Source organism: Hippoglossus hippoglossus, chromosome 1, assembly GCF_009819705.1.
Source record: "Hippoglossus hippoglossus isolate fHipHip1 chromosome 1, fHipHip1.pri, whole genome shotgun sequence".
NCBI lineage: Eukaryota > Metazoa > Chordata > Actinopteri > Pleuronectiformes > Pleuronectidae > Hippoglossus > Hippoglossus hippoglossus.
The window spans coordinates 25,193,229-25,219,600 of NC_047151.1; the positions used below are offsets into that span (position 1 = coordinate 25,193,229).

General features: G+C 43.4%; 3 protein-coding genes across 5 annotated transcripts in view; 2 read left to right on the top strand and 1 right to left on the bottom strand.

Annotated features, from left to right (window-relative positions):
• The first annotated feature begins 1,170 nt into the window (after positions 1 to 1,170).
• On the top strand, positions 1,171 to 8,434 carry LOC117765223 (hsp90 co-chaperone Cdc37-like). Of its 2 annotated transcripts, none has more exons than XM_034591568.1 (8): positions 1,171 to 1,460; positions 2,540 to 2,842; positions 3,302 to 3,407; positions 4,554 to 4,669; positions 4,763 to 4,885; positions 6,140 to 6,337; positions 8,036 to 8,107; positions 8,248 to 8,434. In XM_034591568.1, the coding sequence occupies exons 1-8, from the start codon at positions 1,344 to 1,346 to the stop codon at positions 8,365 to 8,367; spliced, it is 1,155 nt and encodes a 384-aa protein (XP_034447459.1). In that variant the 5' UTR covers positions 1,171 to 1,343; the 3' UTR covers positions 8,368 to 8,434. The 2 variants fall into 2 exon arrangements, with proteins under 2 accessions (XP_034447459.1, XP_034447469.1); XM_034591578.1 differs by having other exon boundaries at positions 1,317 to 1,503.
• A 4,515-nt stretch (positions 8,435 to 12,949) lies between these two features.
• LOC117765145 (cAMP-specific 3',5'-cyclic phosphodiesterase 4B-like) lies at positions 12,950 to 23,137 on the top strand. 2 transcript variants are annotated; one of them, XM_034591477.1, is made up of 17 exons: positions 12,950 to 13,161; positions 13,962 to 14,096; positions 14,925 to 15,052; positions 15,140 to 15,322; positions 15,454 to 15,493; positions 15,721 to 15,791; positions 16,154 to 16,316; positions 17,292 to 17,385; positions 17,521 to 17,678; positions 18,747 to 18,845; positions 18,938 to 19,102; positions 19,420 to 19,519; positions 19,625 to 19,779; positions 20,214 to 20,336; positions 20,452 to 20,634; positions 20,754 to 21,164; positions 21,339 to 23,137. In XM_034591477.1, exons 1-17 carry the CDS (start codon positions 13,120 to 13,122, stop codon positions 22,086 to 22,088), a joined length of 3,000 nt encoding a protein of 999 aa, XP_034447368.1. In that variant the 5' UTR covers positions 12,950 to 13,119; the 3' UTR covers positions 22,089 to 23,137. The 2 variants fall into 2 exon arrangements, with proteins under 2 accessions (XP_034447368.1, XP_034447359.1); XM_034591468.1 differs by having other exon boundaries at positions 20,754 to 23,137.
• A 1,022-nt stretch (positions 23,138 to 24,159) lies between these two features.
• Positions 24,160 to 26,372, bottom strand: part of LOC117765187 (ADP-ribosylation factor-binding protein GGA3-like) — an 8,013-nt gene continuing 5,800 nt past the window's right edge. Inside the window, exons 12-16 of the mRNA XM_034591526.1 lie at positions 26,318 to 26,372; positions 25,994 to 26,127; positions 25,713 to 25,882; positions 24,710 to 24,820; positions 24,160 to 24,354 (exon numbers count right to left, since the gene is read on the bottom strand). The exon at positions 26,318 to 26,372 is cut by the window's right edge and continues 58 nt beyond it. Coding sequence (XP_034447417.1) covers positions 24,244 to 24,354; positions 24,710 to 24,820; positions 25,713 to 25,882; positions 25,994 to 26,127; positions 26,318 to 26,372 — 581 coding nt within the window. The 3' untranslated portion in view covers positions 24,160 to 24,243. The remainder of the gene's footprint in view (positions 24,355 to 24,709; positions 24,821 to 25,712; positions 25,883 to 25,993; positions 26,128 to 26,317) is intronic.

Sequence of the window (26,372 nt, forward strand, 5' to 3'; positions counted from 1 at the left end):
CTCATTTCCTGATTTTACTTTGAATTAGTAAAATAGTAAAAAAGACAAACTACATGTATGTTTGGAAATCATTGTATAAATGTTGTTAATCTGTGTCAGTGAATGTGCTGTTTTAACTGTCCCCGTCTTATTTTGGTCGTGTCACTGCAAAGAACTTTATAACTTTATTTAGAGTTGTGCTGTGTACAAAACATTTAATATTATAAGTGGAAGTTCTGACATTGAGCATTGCAGCGATGTGTTAAACCTCACGGAAACTTTGTGGGACCTCACAATAACCCACGTTTCCTGTCTGTATGCGCACGTGTTTTTGAGGGGCTATCTGAGGAGGTTAACGCTGTATGATTATGAACTTCACTAAAGAAATAATAAGTGTATTCTGTGAGCATGAATAAATGGTTTCACTTCACACGCTCTTTTTATTCTGTTTTATTTTACATTTTAATGTAGTTTCCTGGAACAAGCCATCGTCTACTCAGAACACAAATATTGTCACAAAGAGAGCTTCAGGGAATAAAAACAATAAGAAAACTCTCATCTGATCTACACAATAATTACTAATTAATGACTTTGTTGTTAAAACAAAAAGAGGAACTGAAGAAAAAAGGCAGGAAAACAAAGGTGGAGATAAAAGATCAAATACCGAATGACTCCAGTTATCAAAAGTGAGAATCTGCTTGATTGTATTTATGAATGAAGTATTTATCAAGTTGTGTGACTATGAGGTACTGAAAGAAACAGATGTGGTAACTACAGTTTTCCTGTTGAGTGTGATTCCTCTTTATTGCTGATCTCTGAGGCTTTTACAGGAAATCCACTGCAGAGGCTGTTAGGGGTGGAGGGACAAAAAACATCCCAGGGATATTTCTTGTTTTCTTCGTCCTCTTCCTCGTCCCGTCACAGAGAGGAGGAGAGGAGGAGAACCAATCAGATCCTTAATGACTCTGCTGAAATAAACTTTTGCTCATTTACTTCACTGTAGACTTTACAATAGATTTGTCAGACCCAGTGAGGAAGCACATAAACGTATACATGTGCGTATACCCATACATGTATCTGTATTGGTAATTAGTTAAGAATTTATAAATATATTTTGTATAATAAATATAGTTATATAGTTATAAATCCCTGTTGATCCGCCACGTGCTGCTGTAAACTTCAGTAAAGAGAAAATAAACCTGCGCGCTCTCTGATGACGTGTATCCGCTGCGTCGCTAAGAGGATTATTCTAAACCTCTTTGCTCTCGGTGCTGAAGCTGAGTTGTCTCCGCTGAACGGCTCCACTCTTCCCCCGGTGCCGTGTTCGATTCCCCGGGTGGTGTTGAAGCACAGGAGGCGGGAGGATGAGCTCCGGAGCCGGCCTCGACTACAGCGTGTGGGACCACATCTACGTGTCCGACGACGAGGACGCGGTCAACCCGTACGTGGACACACCGAGTCTGTTCCGGATGAGACACCGGGTCAGCGGTTTGTGTAGCTGTGACGTGTGGAGTCCCCTACCCGGTTAGTGTTACCAGTAGTTACTAGTAGTGAGTGACTGGTAACCAGACTAGTTAATACACTCAGAGCTGCAGGTGTCACAGTTAAATCTGTCACCCATCAAACATCTGGACCTGCAGGTGTTACACTTATATCTGTCACCCATCAAACACCTGGACCTGCAGGTGTTACACTTATATCTGTCACCCATCAAACATCTGGACCTGCAGGTGTCACACTTATATCCGTCACCCATCAAACATCTGGACCTGCAGGTGTTACACTTATATCTGTCACCCATCAAACATCTGGACCTGCAGCTGTTAAACTTATATCTGTCACCCATCAGACATCTGGACCTGCAGGTGTTACACTTATATCTGTCACCCATCAAACATCTGGACCTGCAGGTGTCACAGTTAAATCTGTCACCCATCAAACATCTGGACCTGCAGGTGTTACACTTTTATCTGTCACCCATCAAACATCTGGACCTGCAGGTGTTACACTTTTATCTGTCACCCATCAAACATCTGGACCTGCAGGTGTCACAGTTAAATCTGTCACCCATCCCAACCTGAAGGTGTTACACTTGAATCCGTTCTCCAACATCATGTAATAAATATTCTTACACCGACGAAGGAGAGGAAGTGCACAGGATCGACATGGGGCCCCTATCGGGAGGTTTCCTACTGGGACGTCAGTGAATACTCCATAATACCCAGTATGACTGCTGCTGTAACTACAATGCTCCAGTTCTGTTCAGCTCTGACTCTGGTTACTCAGCTTAACCCGTTGATGCTGTGTTGTCACATGACTTGTTAAGTAGTCTTCACTGACTAGTTGTCTCCTCCCTGTTTATTCTTGTTTTAATTCCTGTGAATCTTTAAATATTCCGTGAATATCACCAATGGTTGACACACACACACACACACACACACACACACACACACACACACACACACACACACACACACACACACACACACACACGACCCCCCCCAGCATTCATCCTTTCCTCTTCATCTCACTTGTGATTATCTCAAATCCCACCACTCAGACGCGCTTGGAGAGAATGGCTGAGTTTCAGCAGAGAGGGGAGGATCTGGAGAACAACTTGGCTGAATGCAAGAGGTTGTTCGAGGAAGCCCGGGGACGACTGAGAGAGCTGGAAGAAGGACGGAAGGAGGGAGAGGAGGATGAGGATGAGGAGAGGGAGGCTGAGCTGAAGAAGGTCCAGGCTGAGGCGAGAAAACTGAAGAAGGATGAAAAGACGTTTGCGAACATGTTGAAAGAACACCAGCGAGAGGAGAAGAAACTGCCCTGGAATGTGGACTCCATCAGCAAAGAAGGTTTCAGCAAGGTAAGATCTGGATTTGGATGATTTAGGCCTCTTTGCTTTTACTTTCACCATAGTTTAATAATAATAAACGTTCACGCCAAGCCCTGCTTTTAAAGGGAATGAGATTAGTGTGATTGGTTTATTATAATAATAATAAGGACAAGCTTTATTTATATAGCACTTTTCTAACAAAGTTGCAAGAGGATACTTTTCAAGATGGGATTTAAACGAAGTAACAGATGCAGCATTTCTGATCTCTAAGTTATTCCAGAGTTTGAAAGCATGTGCTGCAATAACCTGATGGACTTTAATCACCAATCGAGCTCTGGGATCGGTGTCATGTCGTCACGCTTTCTTTCTATTCTCCTAATCCGAGACTCGCAAAACTGGATTTGAAGCCGCCCTGAATGCATTTGCACTTTGCATGTTTTGACTCGTCCTGATGCTTATTAATCTGTTTTCTCTATCTCTTTTTTCTAGAGTATTGTGAACGTCCAGCCTGCAAACAAGCAGGAAACCGAGGCGGAAAAGTTGGAGAAGCACAAAACCTTCGCGGAGAAGCACGCGGAGGAAATCAAACACTTTGGTATGCTTCCCTCTCGATGAAAATGATGTCTGATGCTTCCTCACATTGTCCTCCTCTTTCAAGTATGACACATGCTTTTCCTGTAGTAGTTAAACCATATTAAAGCCCACTGACTCTCGGTTTTCATGTTGTGTAGCCACAACAAGACAGAAGCTCAGGGGTTTGTTGAAGAAAATGTCAAATTAGGTTCACAGATTCAATTTTCACAGCAACTGACACAGGAATAAAGTGAATTCCCCTCAATAACCAAGCTTTCACTAAACCTGCTTTCTCCTTCTCTGGTTCCTTATTATGGGTAAATCCCAAAATACACACTATCAAACATTTCCTATGATGCAACCAATAGTACTTTTGCATAAAGGTGTAATCACACTGGATTTCTATCGCATGGAAAAAGCAGACAGGGCAGGAAATAATCTTGGTGGCGTTGTAAACAGGGAGTGCCGACACGCCCCTCAGGCCAACGGCAGCATTCCAAGCATTTTATTGTGATTTACATATCTCACACAAGCTTGTAGTGTTTTACATGGGAGCAACATAAACTACGTTGAGAACAATCAATATTTCCTGAAAATATCAATTCCCCCTCCTCTCTTTTTTAGCTTAAGTTTAAATGTGTGTGTGTGTGTGTGTGTGTGTGTGTGTGTGTGTGTGTGTGTGTGTGTGTGTGTGTGTGTGTGTGTGTGTGTGTGTGTGTAAGAGTGTAAGATGAATGTGGAGCAGAATAAATTTACCACTGAGAAAAAGGAAATGTTGCCATGAATGTGGAGCGAATGTCTGGACCTAACTTCCTCGTAAACAATCTTTATTAACATCGTTCAAAGTCAGCGGCCCCTCGTTTGTAAAATCTGTATTTTTTTCCAAACACACCCACAGTTTTTGCTGAGCAAATCTCCCAGTGACAAGTTTACTGACACAAGTTCCTTACAAAATGTTGATTCCATGGAAATTATTTTTAACATATTACGTCAATTCTCCTTTTTTGCTTCTAGTACGACACAAAACCTTTAAAAAAGGGAACCAGGTGGCAACAGTTTTCTGTTGTTAGTCACATGACAACAGTGTTTTAAAGTATGACGCAATTTGACCTCTGAACAAAAGCTGAAGGCAGCATTTCACGTGTCCCTGTGTCTGTTTGTGCACCAGGGATGTTGCGGCGTTGGGCCGACAGTCAGAAGTATCTGTCAGACAACCCACATCTGGTGTGCGAAGAGACGGCGAACAGCCTCGTCGTCGCCTGCATCGACTTTGAGGCAGACGAGGTGAGTCCTGTGAGGAAAGTCTGTGTTCGTCCTCCGGTGGAAAACAATGACTCCAGTGAGATAAAGCTTTGTAAACCCTTCACGTCCTTTTAGAAACATGCAGTGATGGAGCAGGTGGCGCACCAGGCCATCGTGATGCAGTGTATCTTGGATTTGAGTCGGACGCTGAAGGTCGACCCAAGAGGCTGCTTCAGGCAGTTCTTCTCAAACATCAAGGTCTGTTACTGTGATCTCCTGCATGATGTCAGGAGACTTAGACCCTGTTTACACCTGGAAGTAACATGACTGGAAATGACCACAAAGACTTATCCGATACTTTAAACCACTTGTCGGGGTCTGAGATGCATCTGCTCTTGTACATCTCTTGTAGTGTAAATACTTATGTTTCCTGATGCATCCGGACAAGCAGGTAATAGAAATTAGACGGAGCATTTAACAAAATCAGAACTTATGTGGTCAGCAGGACACTGGAGACACGGATGTGAACCCAGACGTCTCGACTTGTGTTCAGGTTTCTCAAGATGCTTGTTAACGATCAGTGTAAATATGGTCTTAGTCTCTAAAGTCACTTATCATGGGAACATTTTGTGTTTGTTTGTGGGAATCTGATTAAAACTTTGTGGGTTTTTTATTGGTAGTTAGTTTGATTGCGACACAACAGAGCAACTTTTTTACATGTAGCAGAAACAAAATTTCTGCAAAGCAAAAGCAAAAGATATTGAACACAAATACACAATAAATTAATTTATAAATAGAACAAATGAAATCAGATGTAGTCTCCAGCCTTCTTCATATATGAGTTCAGGGCTCAAGGATGAGTCCTGAACTTGGTGCAATGAGCATTTTCACCCAAACAAGCAGCCAAGTTCTCATCTTGGCTGCTCAAGTTCATCTGCAGCTAAACGATCTATACAAAGTAACTAAACCTCCAGAAACAACCAGTGATTCCTATTTAGACCATCCCACAGGATTGGGTGGGGGAGGGTGTTGAGAATGTCTCTGCACCACAGGGTTGGACCAGGTCAGATGTTTTTGAACCTGGTGCTGGACTCCCTTGCAGGCAATTAAGAGACGCTTATCAAGACGTTTCTGTTTTGATAAGAGGAGAAACAATTCCCCGGAAAAAAGCGCAGGAGTTTCCTCACTTAGTTTCCAGGAAACACAGCAAGAAATGAGTTTCCATTAAAACAAAGGCAGTGGAAACACGAATCCCAGGATGTGATTTATTTTGTAGAGATTTTTTCCCAAACTTTTGTGCATAAAAGTCGATCTAGACAAACCTATAACCACTTGCTAATCATCTTTGTATTTCCAAAAGTATTTCCAGTCTTCATTAAATATCTGGGAACAAACAGGAAAGTGAATAAAATGATGATAAAACAGAAATAAAACGAAAAAGACAGAAAGAAACGCGTCACAGTTAGCGGAGGACGAAGTAACCTTATGTTAGCGGTCTTGTTTATGTGTCAGACTGCAGACCAGACGTGCCAGGATGCATTTCACCACGAGCTGGAGCTGCTGAAGGAGCGGGTGCGCAGCTGTGCACAGATTCGTATGGAGAGCGCCATGGAGGAGGTGGAGGAGGAGGAGGAGGAGGAGGAGGAGAGGGAGAAGAGACTGGGCCCCGGGGGTTTAGACCCTGTAGAGGTCTACGAATCGCTGCCTGAGGTAACGACAAACACACACATACACAGACACACAACTCTATTAATATGGGTAAAAGTTGTGGTTAATGCGACTTGCATTTTATAAAACAATCCTGAAATAAGTGATACATGATTTACTTTAAGTGATGAAGTGACACTAATAATGAAAAAGTGTTTGTAAGACAACCCACACGATTACATGAACTAGAGCCCGGCTGATTTCATTAAAATGCTGTTCAAACCCTTTGGAAAGAGAAATGTAATCGTGACTTGATATTTAACCCTAAACCTCAATAGAACTAACTAAAATATAGAAAAACACCCAAATGCAAATTCATATTTAGACTTTAAACTAAGAAAATAATCAATTTTTTATGTAAAATAATTGAATACAAATGCCTTTTAAATGCACATCTTTTCTGCATCGTTTATTCTGTTAAATAAAAGTTGTTATATCTGCGTGTATCTGTAAACAAATACCAGACACCGATATGTCTGTGAATTCATATCAATGAAGGGACTTAATTTAACCCAGACAATAAATCCTGATAAGATCCATCAACGTCCGTAGCAGACAGAACCTGTTTTTGTTCCAGTAGTTAACATCACATGTTTTCCACAGCCACTGTAACTGCAGCTGAAAAGTGTGAGTTGCTGCGCGCACACACACACACACACACACACACACACACACACACACACACACACACACACACACACACACACACACACACACACACACACACACACACACACACCCACACACACACCCCCTGGAGGCCGTGAGGGAAAAGAGCAGACCTGTTAGTGTCTCGTTTACACAGCACATCACGTTCAACGCTTTGTTTAGCTTTAGGCAGAGAAGTCAATACTTAGCTCACAGATTTCCTCCTGTTCACGAATAAAATTAATATAATAATAACAAGAGAGGAACTGAGATCCAGGATTATCCTGTTGTTTTCTACATTTACTGTATTTTTCTTTATCTGCTGAAATGTGTTTTCACCCTGTTTGATTATCTCTGTATTTCACTACTGATGTTTGTACACAAAAAGGGTCTTTTAGTGACATGTAATATACATATTTTACATATTGTTGACACCAGTTTGGTTGTAAATATCTCTGTCTTTCGATCCAACCTGAGTTTGTTTGACATTTTTCCTACTTACAGAATGAAAACAACCTTTTTCTTGTCACCATATTGCAGCCATCATCCATTTCGTCCCTGGTGACCCCCACGACTGAATTTTAAGTTTGGATTCACAGTCGTATTTAGTTCTTCTCTCTCCTCAGTCAGTTTCTGATCTTAACCTGAATATCCTCTTTATTGTTTGATTCATCCTCAGACATCTTCCGGCCAGAGTGTTTCTCCTCATCTCAGTTTAACATGGACAGGGACATACTTGTTCTATTCTATCGTAATATTTGGAATATTTGACCTTAATCTTATATAATTTGATTTATAATTAAAGTTGCTTTACTCGGTGAGAGAGACGGGATCCGATTGTCTTGAAGTCAGTGTTTGTTCAGTCAATTGATTGTGTTTGGAAAATGAGAGAAGTCAATACGCAGCTCAGCAGAATGGACTGTTCTCAGTCAACAGCATCATCTAGTCGCCCTAAGTCTACACACAAGAACAAAGTGGTTTCTATTCAAGAACAATAAAATTGAGGTTCGTTGCATCATATTAGTTCTTTAATTATCAGTTTCTGTTGTGCAGGACATACAGAGGAGCTTTGATGAGAAGAACATCCAGATGCTGCAGCAGGCGATGAGCAAGCTGCACCCGGAGGTGAGTGGTTGCACCTGAGACTCAACAAGAAACTTCAGGTCAAGAAAAAGAAACTTAAGGAGGACGAGGACCAAACAACATGAAAACATATCTGTTCACTCATTCATTCACTGATCCTGTCGCTGTGTTTCTGTCTACAGGAAGGAAAATACCACCTGAAGAGATGTATTGACTCTGGATTGTGGGTGCCGGAGTCAGGAGAGGGTGATGAGGAGGACGATGAGGAAGAGGAGGATGAAGAGGATGAGGACGAGAGCTAAAGATAAAGGAAACAAATGAATCAAATGGGAGAAGGGATGATACACGTGTTCTTTCCCTCCATGTTGACTTACATCATCACTTTTCTTTTTGTGTCATTAGTGTTTGGCAGCTCTGTAAACGTCACTGTTGACTTTGTTGGTATTTGACTGTTTGTCAGTAATGTTTCATTCATAAAATATGTCACAATGTATAATTTATATATTGTAGAAATGTGAATATTTAATAATCAGGTGGAGTAAATTATTAAGTTATTTAAAAAAAATGTACATAATGGAAGAGCAGTGTTTAGACAATAATACTTGAAGCTACTTTGTGCAACAGAGTAAAAGAGGAATGTATATTTGTTGCTGAATAAAAGTCATTAGAAACAGAAATCACAGATTTATTCCTAATTTTACTGTTACTAGTCCTTTTAAAAGTCTTTACTTGTGATCTGCCCTTTTCTTTTTTGGATTATAGCATCTTCATCTCCTCAAACTTTAAACACACTTAAGTCTAAAGTTCAGAAATCATTCAGTACATATTTTAAATTCTAAACCTTTATAAACAAGTTCAAATCCGCCTATCAACTTTAACACAGGTTGAGAACCACGAGTTAAGATCTGAGACACTTGAATAATGACATTTGATTACGTCACAGGATCTCACAGGTTCAACAGCCTGTCCAGTGTGATCTGTTCTACTGGGACAATGGCGCCATCTGCTGTCTGTTTGGGGACAAACTCATAAACCACATCAGCAGCCTGACTGATGAATTATTTTATATCTTCACTTATTTAACTTACTCGTTACGAGAGCGTCTCACTGATAAGATTCAGATTTTCTAGTATTTTTGTTTGAAACATAACTGAAACAATAATCACGCGATAAAAAGTTGGTGATTCATTTTGTATCAACGGTTTGATCGAGTATCGTTAAAATCTAAAGTGATTTGAAGTTTGAGAAATGTTTCTATTGTAATTTAATAGTTTTTGGGTGAAGGTTTTACCCACAATATGTTGTATTCTGTATTTGTGCCTGAAGTTGTGAGACAGTTTGTAAGTTGTGTTGTAGAACTTAATAAAACTAGAGTTTATTTTCAGTTTATGAACTTTTCCTCTTGTTTCTGTGAATCATGACTCATTTTCTGCCATATTCTCTCTCTCTCTCTCTCCATCTCTCGCTCTTTCACCTGCATAATTAATCTCTCGCTCCCTCTCTCCCTCTCTCCCTCCCTCCCTCTCCTTCATAATTAATCGGAGGGTTTGATTTAGTGTCCTGAGCAGGATTGTTTGAGGCAAAGCTTCTTTGCGCGGTCACTTTTGTAAATAGGAAACAATCAGCGCAGGCGCGGGGCATAAATCACATCTAGATAATGTCGATGGGCGAGTGACAGGACCAGCGTCCTCATGGAGAACTGCTTCTGTGTGTTCATTCATCTGTCCACAGTTTATGCAATAGTCGGGTTTTATATTACACCATTTTAAATGAAGAAGAAATGAGCAAACAAAGGTTTTTGAACGAGGGATCAACAGAGACTGTCCCACAGAAAGTTTATTTACCTTTCTCATAGCTGAATTTTCAAATTTTGTTGCAGCCTCTCAGATTTACTTAATTCCACTTTTCTTACATCATATTGAGCTAAATATCTTTAAGAATGAGACCATTGATCAGTCAAAACATGTAGTTTGACTGATTATGTGCATTTTTCACTATTTTTGGACATTTTATTGACCAAGCGATGAATCATTGAAAATAATCCACTGATCAATCGATGATGTCACTGCAGCCGTACTTCACCTCAGGATGTTGTTTTGTAAAGTAAAGTAATTTGAACCAGTTTAATTCCAGTTGATATAAACATTTACAGTCTTGGTTGTTTTCCTTCACTGATGTTAAATTGAACATTTACTGTTGGACTGATTAAACAAGGAGTTTTCATCTTCAAGTCATCTCAGGATTTGTAATTTTTTTTAATGGATATTTTTCACAGCTTCATGACAACATTGATAAAAACCACATTGCTTCTAATGAAGGAGTTAATTCATCAAATGTAGCTTTCGCACAAAATATAAAAGACAGTCCAGCTTATTCCAAACTGTCCCAATATTTTAAAAGAAGGAGCAGCTTGATTTCTTGTTTCTGGGCTTTAAGTGAATAAATGTGCTGCGTGTCCTTGAATGACTGGAACAGGACACAGTCAATTTGAGGGGAAGGGGGGGAAAAGCAGAGCGAGTAACAGGAGCCATGGATCCTTATTGTGATTTTTTCAAATATGAGCAGTGTGCTCCAACAAAAATGTGCTGTGTGTGTGTGTGTGTCTGTGTGTGTGTCTGTGTGTGTGAGAGGTTGAGAGCAGGGACGCCTGACTATTGAAGCAGAGAATTGGCGTGTGGCTGCCAATAAGAGCGAGAAAAATAAAAGACATTGCCAGAGGAGGAGAAATAAAAAAAATAGGCAGAGGGGGGGTACCGATGGAGAGAGAGGAGCAGTGGAGGCTGTTATATGGGATTAATGGATAATGTGCAGGAGGAGCAGGAGGAGGAGAAGGGGAAGGGATGGGGGAGCGGAGATGGGCTTCTCCATGGAGGTTGTGGTGGGGAAGGGGAAAGGGGGGGGGGGGTTGGCTGGGGGAGACCACTGTGGCAGGGGAGAGGGAGAGGAGAGTCAGGGAGGGAGGGAGGGATGCTGGTGAAGCCGCGGATATTCATGAAGACGCCAAGTGTTTTCTCTCTCTCTCTCTCTCTCTCTCTCTCTCTCTCTCTCTCTCTCCCAATCTCTCTCTCTCTCTCTCCCTCTCTCTCTCTCCTCTCGCCGTGGTGACACACTGTGAGTCTGCAGAGAGACAGAGGGAGGAAGATGGAGACAAGTGAAAAAAGAAAGACGAGGCCCAGCCCATCTTCCCATTGATCTTGAGGCGACCAAGGTGAGTGTGTGTTTTTATTCTTACATGCTGCAGCCTCCCTGTGTGTGTGTCTGTGTCTGTGTGTGTGTGTGTGCGTGTTGATGTACATGTGTGTCTGTCTGACACAGGCATGATGGCAGGGCAGTCCTCATACATGCAGGCTGCCGGCGTGTGTGTGTGTGTGTGTGTTATCTGTGTGTGTGTATATATATACTGGGGGGGGGGTTTGTCACTGAAGAGCCGGCTGCTAGTTGAGCTGCATATTGATGCATTGCTGCTTGGTTTTATAAGCTGCTTTATCTGTAGTGGAGGTTGTACTGCCACAGCCATGGTGTGTGTGTGTCTGTGTGTGTCTGTGTGTGTGTGTGTGTGTGTGTGTGTGTGTGTGTGTGTGTGTGTGTGTGTGCTCATATTTCTCATTGTCTGTGCATATATATGTCACTGTGTCACTGTGCATTTGTTGATTCCTCCACACACACACACACACACCTGTTCTTATTATTATCTCCAGACGCCGGCGTGAAAGCCCTTCTCCTTGAGTGGGTGTGTTCTCAGTGACCCTGGGAAGAAAGTGGTCTCCCACCACTATGTCTGTGCACCAGCTCAGTCATAAACATCCCGATATGCTGGAGCCGGTCCTATCCAATGGAATTAGGTCAGCTCAGACTGCTCAGAGTAATTATATAACATCACAGAGCCTTGGTGTTGCAGTGTCTGCTCAGAATTAGCCAAACTGAAGGTAAAGATCCTGCAAGGACAGACACAGTGTTCAGTGAGGTCTGTCCTCTTTCTGATTCATTCATCAGTCCGGCAACCATTTGTTAGGATATTAGTGAACAAGTTTAGATTTTATTCATCATTAATTAGCATCTGTTCCTTCACATACAGAATCTGCAAGGTGGTTTATGTTACTAAAGGACAACTGTTTATGTGGTAGAGGATTTTCTCATGTTGAATGAGTAAAGGTGAATTCAAGAAGAAAATCAGCCGACGATTCTCCTGCTCGTTCTTTCTCAGATTGTCCAGATTAGACACTTCATTGATCCTGAGGGAGATTTAAACTCTTTAATGTGTGTTTTCTTCAAGGGAATCGACACAGGACAGGAGACACTGAGACCGAATCAAAGATGGATCCAGGGAAATCGAACCGGAAGTTCTGACCTCTGGATTTCTCAGAACATATTTAACTCTTCTCCCTCTGCAGAGTTTGGATCCGTGTGACCAGTCGGACAATGGAAGTCTGATCTGAGACAGGAGGAGACCTGGTGTAAATTCTTTTTTGGATTCTTAATCATTGTGGAAACTGGATTCATGTTGGATCAGGTTCACATCCGGGAAAAGGTCGTGCGAACAATACTCCAGGTTGGATAATTATTCTAGAAAACATGGGGAAGTGTTTTCTTTAGCACCGACATCATGAGCTCTGACCAGGATATCTCGTTGGCTTGTGTAGCCAGAGGAGGACGACATGCAGACACACTTTCTCTTTAACACAAACTTGTAGCTCACACAAGTATGGACTGAAACTTTGGATTTGTATTTCTTCCACCTTTGGCTTGGGGAAAAAACAACGAATCAGAGCAAAGGTCATTAACCTCACACGGGACCTGGACCCTCAGTGGGCGCATACATGCACCTTCACTGCTTTGCAGCAGGAGGACGCCGGTTTTCAGCCGACTGAGGTGCGGACGGAGCGCGAGGCGGTCGGCTGGCTTTGAGTCAGCTCCAATGGGGGCCGGTTGTGACCCGGTCTGACCCCGGTTTGACCTTGCAGTGACCTCTGACCTCTCCGGTCCTGGCTCTCCACCTGCTCTGCTGCCTGGGTTCGGGAACGCTCCGCCCTGGGGCCCAGAACGAGCCAATCAGAATGAAGAAGAGCCGCAGCGTGCTGTCGGTGACTGGAGAAGAGGTGAGAGTGTAAACAATGGTGGATGAGAGTGAGAAAACCTGTTTGTCAGTCCATAGCAGGTGGAGCGTGTGTTTTCTTGAATGTGATCCATGACATACAGACCTCACACATCCAGGCTCCCTTTGTTCTCGTTGTGAACGCACTGGGAAGTCAGAGTGGACGGCTCGTCTCCCCCAGCCTCCTCTCTGTCTCCGTCCTCTATGGAAATGAGCTGTTTTCTTTTAAAGGTGACGTGTTGGTTGAAGGACATAATCCGATGCATTATTCAAGACCTTATTTATTGATTATGCTGAGTGAGTGCCCATACATGTGTGTGTGTGTGTGTGTGTATGCGCGTGCGGATGTGAGCATCCTTCCACATCTGGGTCTGGACGACATCAAACGCAGCATGGAAGCAACACGGCACTGTTGCCTAGCAACTGCTGCCATTCCCCCAGTGTTTTGTTGCTACGGTGCTGCAGTGCAGATCAGCCTCCAAGAGCTCGGTCTGTAGAGGCCTTATCCCAGACACACACGCTCACGTGCACGGAGCCCAACACACGCACCGTCATGTAAAAACACACACATTGATCATTTGTAGCAAAATGTCTTTTTGCGGAAGTTTCAGAATTAAAAATGTGGCAAATTGACATCGTTTGGTAAATGTGTCACAACAACAACTGTATGATTCTCGACTTTATCACAGAAAGAGATTTTTTATTGTCAGATACAAAAGGTGTGTGTATATAAAGAGATGAAGATGTATTTCTCTCGCTCCTCTTCCCCGTTTCTCCTCATCTGCCCTCCGTCCTGTCTCACAGGGCAACGACACTGATGTAACAGGTGCCGGGGAGAAGGCGGAGTCATCGCGCTACAGCAGATCTTATACATCTGGGGCCACTCTGGGGGCCGAGCTGCGCAGAGGGCGGAGCAGGAGACTCTCATCAAGTCTCCAGGTACTGAGAGGAAGCTGGAGGCCTATTAACCTGCTGGGGGGGGGGGGGGGGGGGGGGGGGGGACACATGTGAAACACATGAGGAACAGGTGCAGACAATCACTAGGGTGGAAACAGGACAAAGACAGGAAGTCAAGGTGGAAACACACACAATAAAACAGGGCACACAGAACTCAAATCCACACAAACCTCAACACAAGGAAAACAGGAAAAGTAATAAAGAGTCCAAGATCAAAACTAACATACTCAAAGTCCAGAGTCATGACATAGTTCACCCAAAAATGAAAATTTAATCATTAGGGGTAAACAGCGTTGCAGCCAAATCCAATACAATTGAGGTAAATGGAGACCGACCCTTCAAACGTAGAAAAACAACAGATACAAAACACAACATGTTTCCATTCTGCTCCTGTCCAAGTGTCTTTAAGCCCCGACATTCAAATTCAACTGGAAATGACGTCATTTAAATTATGTTTTTAGCCTAAATGGGGCTACCGGAAGTAGCAATGCTAACGTGCATCATTTTTGTGCGAACTAAACCTTTAAATTGGCAGCTGTTTGCTCACACTTAATAATGTGATAATATGTCGTGTTGTGTTTACGGTTTGTCCCATTGCTTCCAAAGTCTGAAAAAACTTTTACTTTTGTTTTCACACTGGATGTAAAAAAATGGAAACAAAAGTCTTCTTGTAACTACTCATTTAAAAATATAAAACTTAATTGAAAGTAATTAAATGCGTATTTGTAGCTGTGAACAGTGATTCGGCCTCTTTTGTGGCCTTGAATGAAAGAGAGAATTAACTTCAAACTCGACCCTCTAACCCAACAGGTGCCCTGCTGGCTCCGCCCAAGAGATCGCACCCGTTCACCAGAGGTCCTGAGCAACGTGTCCCGTCCCACAACCCTCCCTCTCCGAATCCCACCACGCATCTCCATCACGCATGCCGACACCGACAGGTTCACACACAATTTGACCTTTTAACCTTGCAGAACGCTGTGCATCCCCTGTGTCCCCCCTCGCTGATCCTCACTCTCGTGTTCCAGCTACGAAACAGAAAATGGCGTGTCACCGGGTCACAGCCCCCTGGGCTCGCAGAGTCCAGGCCTCACCCTGCACACCTCCTTCCCCTCGGGCCAGAGAAGAGAGTCCTTCCTCTACCGCTCGGACTCGGACTACGACATGTCGCCCAAGACGGTCTCTCGAAACTCCTCCCTCGCCAGTGAAGGGTGAGGCTCAGGAAGAAGCTGAGATAATGAGTGGGAGGGGAGAGAGTGTATCTTTAAATGTTGATATTTTTAATTTCAATCACCTCTTCTCCTTTCTCTTTTCCAACTCTTCCATCTGCTCCTCCTCTCAGGCACACGGCAGAGGAGTTTATCGTCACACCTTTCGCTCAGGTGAGGTGTTTTACTGAGTTTACTGGATAGATATGAATTGTTTTAAATGTTTCCTGCTGGTTCCAAAGGCCACAAATAGCTTCTCAGCCGTTTGTGGCCAAATATTTAAATGTAAAGTGAAAATATTGAAATCAGCACGTTGAAGGATTGAAATCAGTGTGTGGCATTCAGTCTGACATGTACAGTTCTCTGACGGTGGTATCCCATGATGCTGTGCGATGATTTAGGTACTGGCCAGTCTTCGATCAGTACGGAGCAACTTCACCATCCTCGCCAACGTCTCCACGCCAACAGTCAAGTCAGTTCTGAGTCTAAATGTCCTGAAATATCCCACTGATGCTCATCATGAAAGTGTGTTTGTGTGACCGCCACAAAATCGGTAGTTTAGACTTTACCACAGTTTATGAGACCTTAAAGTTCCAGGGGGAAAGGGAAACCCCGCCGTAAATAAAGTTGTCTCAGTTAAACATATAGAAACAAGGTAGAAAGTAAAAAAATCCTGCCACAAAACCTAAATTAATAAAATAAAAAACATGTTTAAAAGCATGTGGGGAACTGGTATCAACACATTGATAAAGTTGAGGAGCACATGCTGCTGTAAACATGTTGCTAACTTGCCTGCAGCTTCTTGCTGGTTGAACTGAGCACCGTGTTTTATAGGAGGTCTCCTCTGGGCGGAGTGTGCGTCAGTCCCAGGGCGACACTATCAGACCAGGAGTACCAGCAGCTCGCCCTGGACACTCTGGAGGAACTGGACTGGTGCCTGGACCAGCTGGAGACCATTCAGACTCACCGCTCCGTCAGTGAAATGGCCTCCAACAAGGTGAGTCGAGATCAGCAGGACCTGACTGTCAGATACGTCTGGTGTTCAGACTGATACGTGCACTTATTTAAACCTTTCTAGAGTTGGGCTGTCCATTGTTATAGATCCTTGTATATTTGTGTGTACATTTGTATATTGATTATATACTTATATGGGAGAATCACAGTATTTTTCAACCTGGGCCCTACGTTTATATATTAGTGGTTAATGATGGTACTTACTGAAACTTTAGGAATCGATCCAGCCTCAGCCAGCAGCAGCCATGACACAGCGGCAGTGGCTACAATGTAATCTTATGGGGCAACTGCGACAGTCCATGAAATATCCACTGAAAGTGATTTTTTTTCCCACCAATTAAAGGTTCAAATCATTAATCTGGGTCTTTGGGAAGAGTCTTAACTTTATGTTTATTGTTTTCAGTAGTTAAATTCATTTTTCATCTATGAAATATCTTATTGCTTTACTCATCTGTAACACGTTTTTTTGGAAAAACAAAAATTTAGTTAAAGAGAATAGAAAATAAATGAATAAAAAGTTTGTCCTGTTTGTGAGTGGATTCTCAAATACTTCTATTTTTTGTAAAATACTTAAACAATGAACTTTTCCGTTGCGAAGACCAAATGAAAATCAACCAAATAAAAACAACACAACAAGGAGTTATTTAAAAACATCACAATAAATATCAGATAACAAAGATTTAAAAAACACCAATGCGAAATTCGTAAGACTATAATAACAGCTCATTCCATTTAAAAGATTAAAATATGAGAACCCAGTTCTGCCAACATTAGAGCGTAAAGGTCATACGTGAGGTGAGGAAGTTCCTGGATCATATACTGTAGTGACATTAGAGAAGAGATGTGAAGTTTCTACAGTTTATAAATGAACAACACGAGTTGATTGGTAATTACCTCGATGTTTCTCCCACTAACAAACCGAGAGATTGACTGGTTTCTGTTTTTCTCTCGTCGACAGTTTAAGAGGATGCTGAACAGAGAACTGTCCCATCTGTCGGAGATGAGTCGCTCTGGTAACCAGGTGTCTGAATACATCTCCAGCACCTTCCTGGGTGAGTGGGGACCAGGAGCTGATCCCTGTCCACGACAACATTTTACGACTTTCGCCCCAAACAAAAGCAATAAGTCCTCCTCCCTCTCTTTCTCTCTCTGTGTGTGATTGTTGCCGTTTGTCCATCAATCTGCAGACAAGCAGAACGATGAGGAAATCCCGTCTCCCACCCTGAAAGACAAACCCATGAGTCACATCAGCGGCGTGAGGAAACTGTCTCACAGCTCCAGCCTCTCCAGCACTTCGATGCCTCGCTTCGGCGTCAACACAGACCACGAGGACGAGCTCGCCAAGGTCTGCTCGTCTGTGTGACTCACAGAGAACGAGTTACACAATCGCAGCTCTGACTTTGAACATTCAATGATGGGATTCTTCTCCCAGTAAATAGTTTTATTCAGACGCTTCCCACCAGTGAATAACAAGTTATAGCATCTTTTCACTGAGACATTTGTTAGGTTCACGTCCGCCTCATTCTTTCCTTTCCTCCCGTCTTCAGAAGCAAAAGTCTCTCGCTCTGCGTCTCTATTCTCGATGTGAACATGAATTATTTACTGTTTGTGGTTTCATGGAAGTGAAAGAGGCTGCAGATATCTGTGGACGCTGAGACGGAACGATGGAGGTTATTTATCGTGACGTCTGCTGTGTGATCATTGTTTAAAAGGCACCGGCACCCGAATGAAAGAAGCTTCAACTGTTCATAAGCACAGGTTTTACTGGGATTCTCTTTAACTTTAACTATTCTGGATGATAAGACCTAAAATTGTAAAAATGATTTAACCTTTAAAACTTGTGATGCACAACACGATGTTTGTATTTGGTCATTCAGGGCTGCGACTCGTGCTCATTTTCATAATGGAATAATAAGGCTTTCAGTTTTTTCAACCAACTGTAAGAAACTCACTTAAATTAATTGATCCCACGAACACAAAACCTGAAGCTGTTAAATTTACGCTGATCAAAGAAAATATTCATATTTGAGAAGTTTGAAACTGTGACTTTTTACTTGAAATCTCCTGCTAATCAGACAATTAACTAATTATTTTACCTCTAAAGTAACTTCTGATTGGCTGGTTCAACTTTTGGACATTGATTGTTGTTTATTTTAGTTTTATTATGTGGATTTCTGACATTTTTCATAAATTTTGTTTAGTAAATATGATGCATCATGTCGCAGTGTGTTCTAAAAACCCCAGAGTCGACTTAACTCTGCCTGTGATGCTCTAAAAATGAATCTGTACTATTGTTTAGAAGACTTTTAATGAATATTTTAAGTTAATCTTTTAATGGAGCCTTTGCTATGTTTCCTGTGTTCTGATTGTTCAGCAGTTAACACACGTGTCCATGTCTGTGCTGTTTAAACAGGAGTTGGAGGATCTGGACAAGTGGAGCTTCAACATATTCAGAGTCGCAGAATTCTCCAACAACAGACCGCTCAGCTGCATCATGTACACCATCTTCCAGGTAAACACAGCCATAGTGTGTGTGTGTGTTGTACACGATGAACTCCTGGTGGAGGGTTAGTGAACTCCCCTGTTCTCCTCCCTCCTCCTCAGGAGCGCGAGCTGTTGAAGACGTTTCGAATCCCACTCGACACCTTTGTCACCTACGTGATGACCCTGGAGGACCATTACCATGGAAACGTAGCGTACCACAACAGCCTCCATGCTGCGGACGTCACCCAGTCCACACACGTCCTGCTGTCCACACCGGCCCTTGATGTATGTAGACACTACACACACACACACACACACACACACACACACACACACACACACACACACACACACACACACACACACACACACACACACACACACACACACACACACACACACACACACACACACACACACACTCTGGCTGTGTTTACCTGGAAGATGGTGTACATGATGCAGCTGAGCGGTCTGTTGTTGGAGAATTCTGCGACTCTGAATATCTCAAATTCCCGTATTTTTATCTGATAAAAGTAACTTGACTTGTCTCTCTTCTCTTTTCTCTGACTCGTCCCTGTTCCCTCGTCCCTCGTCCCGTTCAGGCCGTCTTCACTGACCTGGAGATCCTGGCCTCTCTGTTCGCTGCAGCCATCCACGACGTCGACCACCCTGGCGTCTCCAATCAGTTCCTCATCAACACCAGTGAGCACAAACACAACCAGTGAGACGTGTTTCTGGATGTTTGCACAAACCGTTTCCCCTCCTCCATCGTTCTCTCTCTCTCTCTGTCTCTCTCTCTCTGCTCAGACTCAGAACTGGCCCTCATGTACAACGATGAGTCAGTGTTGGAGAACCATCATCTCGCTGTCGGCTTCAAGCTCCTGCACCAGGAAAACTGTGACATTTTCCAAAACCTCACCAAGAGACAGCGGCAGAGCCTTCGCAAGCTCGTCATCGACATGGTGAGGAGGACGTTCACCACAAACACACAAAATCTAATTCTCCTTAGTTTCAGTTACTCTGTGGCTTCTGTTCACTGCTTCCAGAATGTCCCTGAATAACTTTTACCCTTTTAAAACTTTTAAAAACTTTCTGAATCCCTGATTTCAACTGTCAACATCACACGTTGTTCCTGCTTTCAGTCGACAGTTTAGGATTAAGAATAGTTTGAGGTCATGTTTGTGTCTGTTGGTTAGTTTGTTTGTTTGTCAGGTTTTCAGCAGGATTTCACGAAACTTCGTTAAAGGATGAGACATCGGCCAAGAATGAACTCATTGCATTTTGACACAGATCCAGGAAGTTTTTTTTTTCTTTTTACATTTTCACAGATTTCCCAGGGAGATATTTCATGGATCTTGATGAAATTCATTCTGGTGAGTTGTGTCTCTTTCTGCAGGTGTTGGCCACAGACATGTCCAAACACATGACCCTGCTGGGTGACCTGAAGACCATGGTGGAGACGAAGAAGGTGACGAGTTCTGGTGTTCTGCTGCTCGACCACTACACAGAGCGAATACAGGTGAACCGTCAACGATACCAGTGCCTGTTCTGTTCTGTCTCACATTAAATTAAAATCTCGACACGTCCACAGCGTTTGTTGTAACATTAGCGTCCCAACGTTCTCGTGCGTGCAGGTGCTGAGGAACATGGTGCACTGTGCCGACCTGAGCAACCCCACCAAGGCGTTACCGCTGTACCGACAGTGGACGGAGAGAATCATGGAGGAGTTTTTCCGACAGGGCGACAAAGAGCGAGAGAGAGGGATGGAGATCAGCGCCATGTGTGACAAACACACAGCGTCTGTGGAGAAGAGTCAGGTAACGATGGATCTCAACCTCCTCAAATCTCTCATTGTTAACACAGTCAGATGAATAGATGATATGAGGTAACCACGACCTTCGACCTCTGAAATCTAATCAGGTCAATGTTTTTCCAGGTGGGTTTCATCGACTATATCGTGCATCCGCTGTGGGAGACGTGGGCCGACCTGGTGCACCCGGACGCCCAGGAGCTCCTGGACACGCTGGAGGAGAACAGGGAGTGGTACCTGAGCACCATGCCCCAGTCTCCCTCGCCTCCCCCGGACCGACACCTTCAGCACGACCGCTTCCAGTTCGAAATCACTCTGGAGGACCTGGAGCACAACAACCACAACCACGTGCACCTGAAGAACGGCAACGGCGGGGGGAGGGAGATCTGCGACGTAGACAGGACGCAGGAGGACCGGGCGGAGCCGAATGGCGAGGGACAGAACCACGTAGGATCTGACAAGGAAGAAGACGAGGAGAATCACAACAGTAAACAGAATGGAGTCCCGGATGAAGAGGAAGAGGAGGAGGAGGAGGAGGCCAGAGAAGAGGAGGAGGAGGAGGAAGAGGAAGAGGGGCAGGAAAACGGAGTGGAGCAATTAGAAGAGGACGGAGCAGAGCAGATGGATGAAATGGAAAAGCAAGAAGATGATGATGGAGAGGACGACGAGCAGACCAAAGAGGAAGAGGAGGAGGCCAGAGAAGAGGACGAGGAGGAGGAAGAGGGGCAGGAAAACGGAGTGGAGCAATTAGAAGAGGACGGAGCAGAGCAGACGGATGAAATGGAAAAGCAAGAAGATGATGATGGAGAGGACGACGAGCAGACCAAAGAGGAAGAGGAGGAGATCGAGAAAAGTCAGGAGGAGGAGGAGACCAAAGAGGAAGAGGAGGGGATCGAGAAATGTCAGGAGGAGGAGGAGACTAAAGAGGAAGAGGAGGGGATTGAGAAAAGTCAAGAGGATCAACAGGAGGAGGAAGAAGATGTTGGAGAAAATGAGGAGGCAAAGGGTGATGAGGAAGAAATTGTAGAAGAGGAGGAGGTAGAAGGAGAAATAGATGGAGAGAGAGACAGTCAGGGGGAAGAGGAAAATGAAATTGAGATGGCAGAAGTGGAGGAAAAAGAGGAGGGAGAGATGGAGGAGAACGTAGAGGAGGAGACGGAGGAACATGTGGAGGAAGAGGAGAAAGTGGAAGAAGAGGAGGACGACAAAGTTGAGGAAGAGGAGGGTGAGAATGAGGAGAAAGTGGAAGAAGAGGAGGGAGAGACAGAAGAGAATGTAGAGGATGTAGAGGATAAAGGAGATGAGGAGGAGGCAGAGGAGGATGAAAAAGGAGAGGAGGAGGAGGCAGAGGAGGAGGAGGAGGAAAAAGGAGAGGAAGAGGAGGCAGAGGAGGAGGAGGAGGAGGAGGAAAAAGGAGAGGAAGAGGAGGCGCCAGTTGAGGAAGAAGAAGAGGAAAGTTAGTAGGGTGTAAAATCACAAATTGAAAGCATCAGTGAGGAAAAAGGTGAAGAAGAGATGAAGACGTTCGTAACGAAATCCGTTGAGGCTTCGACAGTCAGCTGTGTGACTGCTGAGGAAGAGGATGAAGAGGAGGGAGAGTCTCACACGAGCCTCTCAGACGCAGACGTCTTAACACGAACTTCAGAGCTCGCAGAGAAACGTTTAATTCCGACAGCGGAGAAAGAGAAACTCTCCCGAGCGAACAGGCGTCTGAATCAGCCGGTCGTGACTGAAAGACCAGAGTCTTCATCGCCAAGTATCCGTACATCCATCACTGCCGCAGGCGATGAACGGGGATTCAAGTCCTGGAAGCAGGTTTATCAACTTTTGTAGCTCCTGAAAAATAATAAAACATGCAGGTGGATTGCGTGTGTGTGTGTTCGCTCCCGACCTCATGGATTATCACCCGTCGTCTCTGTAACACACACCGAGCATCGAACTCTAAAAAAAACTTCTGTTTGAAGAACGTCAACTTCCTCTTGTTTGTCAGAAAAAAATAGAAAAAGCAAAACAACGTCTGGAAAGTGTCGTCTGTCGTCTTATATCTACGAAACTTTCCCCCGGAGTTCTCCGCCCGAGCAGCTCAGATAAATAACCTTGAAGCGACGATGCTGGATTTCTGATTTCTTCAAAGCTCACGAGGCGGGACGTGTTGTGCGTGTCGATGTCGGTTCATGTTTAAAGATAAAAAGAACAAAACAACAGTATTCATCGTGTCTCCCGGGACCGCGTGACTTTGACTCCTCTGGGCGAATCGTGCCAAACTGACCCGGGACCAGCCGCACTGAGCCAACCGGCTCGGCCACCAAGCAATGAACTGTCGGACCGGGCTAACGGTTGTGATGGTCTTCCACAAAATCCCATTTTTTGGTTTTTTTTTTCTTATTTTCGTTTGTTTGTTTTTTGTAAAATTGTATTTGGCACTTTATCTAACACCCCTGTTACATATATGTACATAATAAACATGTATTTTAACCTGCTGATGTCATATAATAAATATGATCAATGAAGTTGATTGACTGGTGTTTTCAGACGCCGACGACTCTCGACCCACGATACAGGGAAGTGGGCAGTTTATTAGGGACACGCAGATGAACCAATGCAGCCCAACACAGCAGATCTTTAATAAACGTGACCTTCAGGGACGTTATAATGTTTTTGTTTGAAACTAAAAGTTAACTGGCAACAATTTCAGTTACTCATCAATTATCAACCCAAAATGTCAAATGCCAACATTTCCTGCTTCTCAAATGTGTGACTACAAAGTTTCTGCTCATATTAAAGTGTTTTTATCACTAATATCTTAGATTTGTTGCGATGATTCAGAGAAATAAGGAAGCTGAAGACGCATCGCCGCCAACATCAGAAACGCATCATAACAATGTTAACAGCAAAATACAGAAAACTTTATTTTGCTTGTTCCTGTAGAAATGAACCTTGTGTCAAAATTGTTTTTTTTCTAGTGTTTTATCAATTCCCAACACTTTAATCTTTCTTTTCAAAATACCACCGATTTATTTATTTTGGAAGTTTCACTGCTTTCATTCTCCGTAGAAACGATAACTCTAACATCACCTTTTAAGAAAATAAGATTCAAGATACAACCAGCACCTTGTAGAAAATCCACTGGTAAGGTCACACGTTCAATCAACTCATCTCCTGAAAGCAGAGAACATGAGTTTCTCTCTCAAACACACACACGAAAAACATTTCCATCTTAAGGCAGTTTAAGAATTTTGAACGTCACATGAGAATAACAGCAAATAAATACAAAATTCAATCTGCAGGCAACAAATACACAGGTGGAAAAAAATACTGTTTCATCCAACTAGGCTCGTGTGCGAACTCTCAACAACAGGCAGCAATCACAAAAACAGAAGACGCACCATCCCATAATACTGAAAACCAGAATCAGGTAGAAGGTGATAAAAATAACTTTCAAGATGAAAAAAAAAAAACACGTCATATTTCAGTAAATATCGATATTCGCTTGTCGTTTACCTCGTGAAGATCGACTCCAGATGTGGTTTCCCACCTTTTTGTTCATCTTTTCTTTCAAAATCTAAGGTTTAAGTTCCAGCTACAAAGTTTTATTTTAGATTCCAGAGCGAAGTTTTCAGTGGCCGATCAGAGAGTTCCAGTCCGGGAAGCTGTGGATGTCTCCGGTCTCCATCAGCTGCTGGTCTCCATGTGTCAGGCTCAGCTTGTAGCGCAGACGCACCTGCCGCTGAAGAAAGGAAGGAAAAGAACAGACGTCGGTATTGGGGAAACAAAGGCGTGAATTTGTATAATTATAAATATAAATAAAATTCAAATCAAGCTTAAAAAAACCAAAGACATTCAACATTTTTAGGGTTGAAGCTTCATGTGTTGCAGCAGTTTCTGGGAAATTTGTTTCCTCTACTTGTGAAATGAGTCACAATCTTGTAAAGATACAAAGATTTATCCTGTTTACATTGTACATATTATTTCTATTTTTATTTTCTCATATTGATATTGCATGTTTAGAATTTTTTTCCAGTTTCTTCCTTTGCAACTGTATGGTGGTAAATTCCCCCGTTATGGGACCAGTAGTCTGGTACCTTCTGAGGATTGGCCAGCAGGACGACCTGGGAGATGGCAGGTGGAGGCAGGAGGGGGTTGTATGGAGCGAGGTGCGTCCCTGAGGCGGGTTGAAGTTTCACCAACATGCTCTGCAGGAAAAATCACAACAGTCAATAACTCGTACAGTGTCTGTTCTGCACCTGCTTGTCTGCGAATGAAGAAAACAACTTCATCAATTTGACGACACGTAAAAAAAAAGTCACAACACAAGCAAATACAGAAATGTTCCATAACCACTGATGAGTAACAGACTTCGATAACTTCACGAAGCATTGAACTGCGGCAGGTTCCTCACTTTTTTGGGTCCCCTGGAAACATTTCCGTTGTCGTTTTTTTGCAATTTGCAGCGCGTTTCTATGTTTGCATGTGTTGTGACTTTTTGCAGCGCATGTGTCATTAAGTTGTTTTCTTAATTTGCACGTGTTTTTTCTATTTACACGTGTTTTCGTTGTTTGCAGTGCGTTGAGCTCTCCGGGCCACCGTAGTGCTCCATCTAGTGGAGGCCTGTCTCCAGCAGGGAGCACCAGCATCATTCAGATATAATGATGACGATCTACTGTCCATCAGAATCTCCTGATGCTGCTCTGATGAGGAACAGTCTTCTAACAGTGTCTGGAGAGCATGTGACTGGGAACAGTGGGCAGCTGCATTAAGCACTGGCGTCAGCTTCAGCTCTGTGACGTTACAGGGGGGTGAACACACTGTCTTGAGGGCTTATGGACAATATAACGTTTTTAATTCCACAATAATTGTTTTGTCTTTAAAATAAGCAGGGGAAGTTTGAATGTCCCTGTATGTTAATCAGCAGATTGATCAGGAGGCAACAGGAAAAACATGTTTCAGCACTAAAACGAGTTTTACTTTCCTCAGGGTTAAAAAAAGTTCAAGTTTCAAAACTGAATAAAAAGTTCATCACAGTCTTTAACCTGCTGATGTGAAACTTTAGTGTGAAACTCAACCACTGTGACCGGAGTGTGTTACCTTGGGAACAGCAGCTTGAAACAGGAAGTCTCTCACATCGAGGGCGGACGTGTTCACGGTGGAGATGACGACCACAGCGACGCCCGGGTGACCCACTGGAGAGTTCCTGGCAAAGTGAAGAGAGACGTGGACGCCGCCCTGATCGAATAAAGTGATCGGCTCCAGCTGACCTGAGGCGAGAGGACACGTGGATAAATCCTCACAAATCATAAGGAACACTTAATTACTATAACACACAATAATCCATATAAACTCTAATTTAACGAAGTCTGTAGACGTACTGGATTTGATGGTGTCCATTGGCACAAAGACGTGCTTCAGCAACAGTGGAGGACAAACTGTCTCTGCAGACACTTCAGCTGGCGTCGTGTAATTTGGTCCTGAGCCACTGAACTGATGATTCTGAGGGAAAGACCTGACGGGAAAAGAGAAGGAGTCAAATCAAGAAGGAAAGACACTGATGATTGGTTTAAAAAAATTAAGCAAAATGCCAAATGTTTTATTTTATAAGTGAACATGTGATATGGTGACAGCCCTGATCTGTACCCAGAAGAAATCTAAAACTCATTCCCCTCACGTCAGAACTCTCCATTCTACATTCTCACCAAGTGCTGGTCCCATTTGATCCGATGCTGCCGCCTCCACATCCCCGAGCTCTCA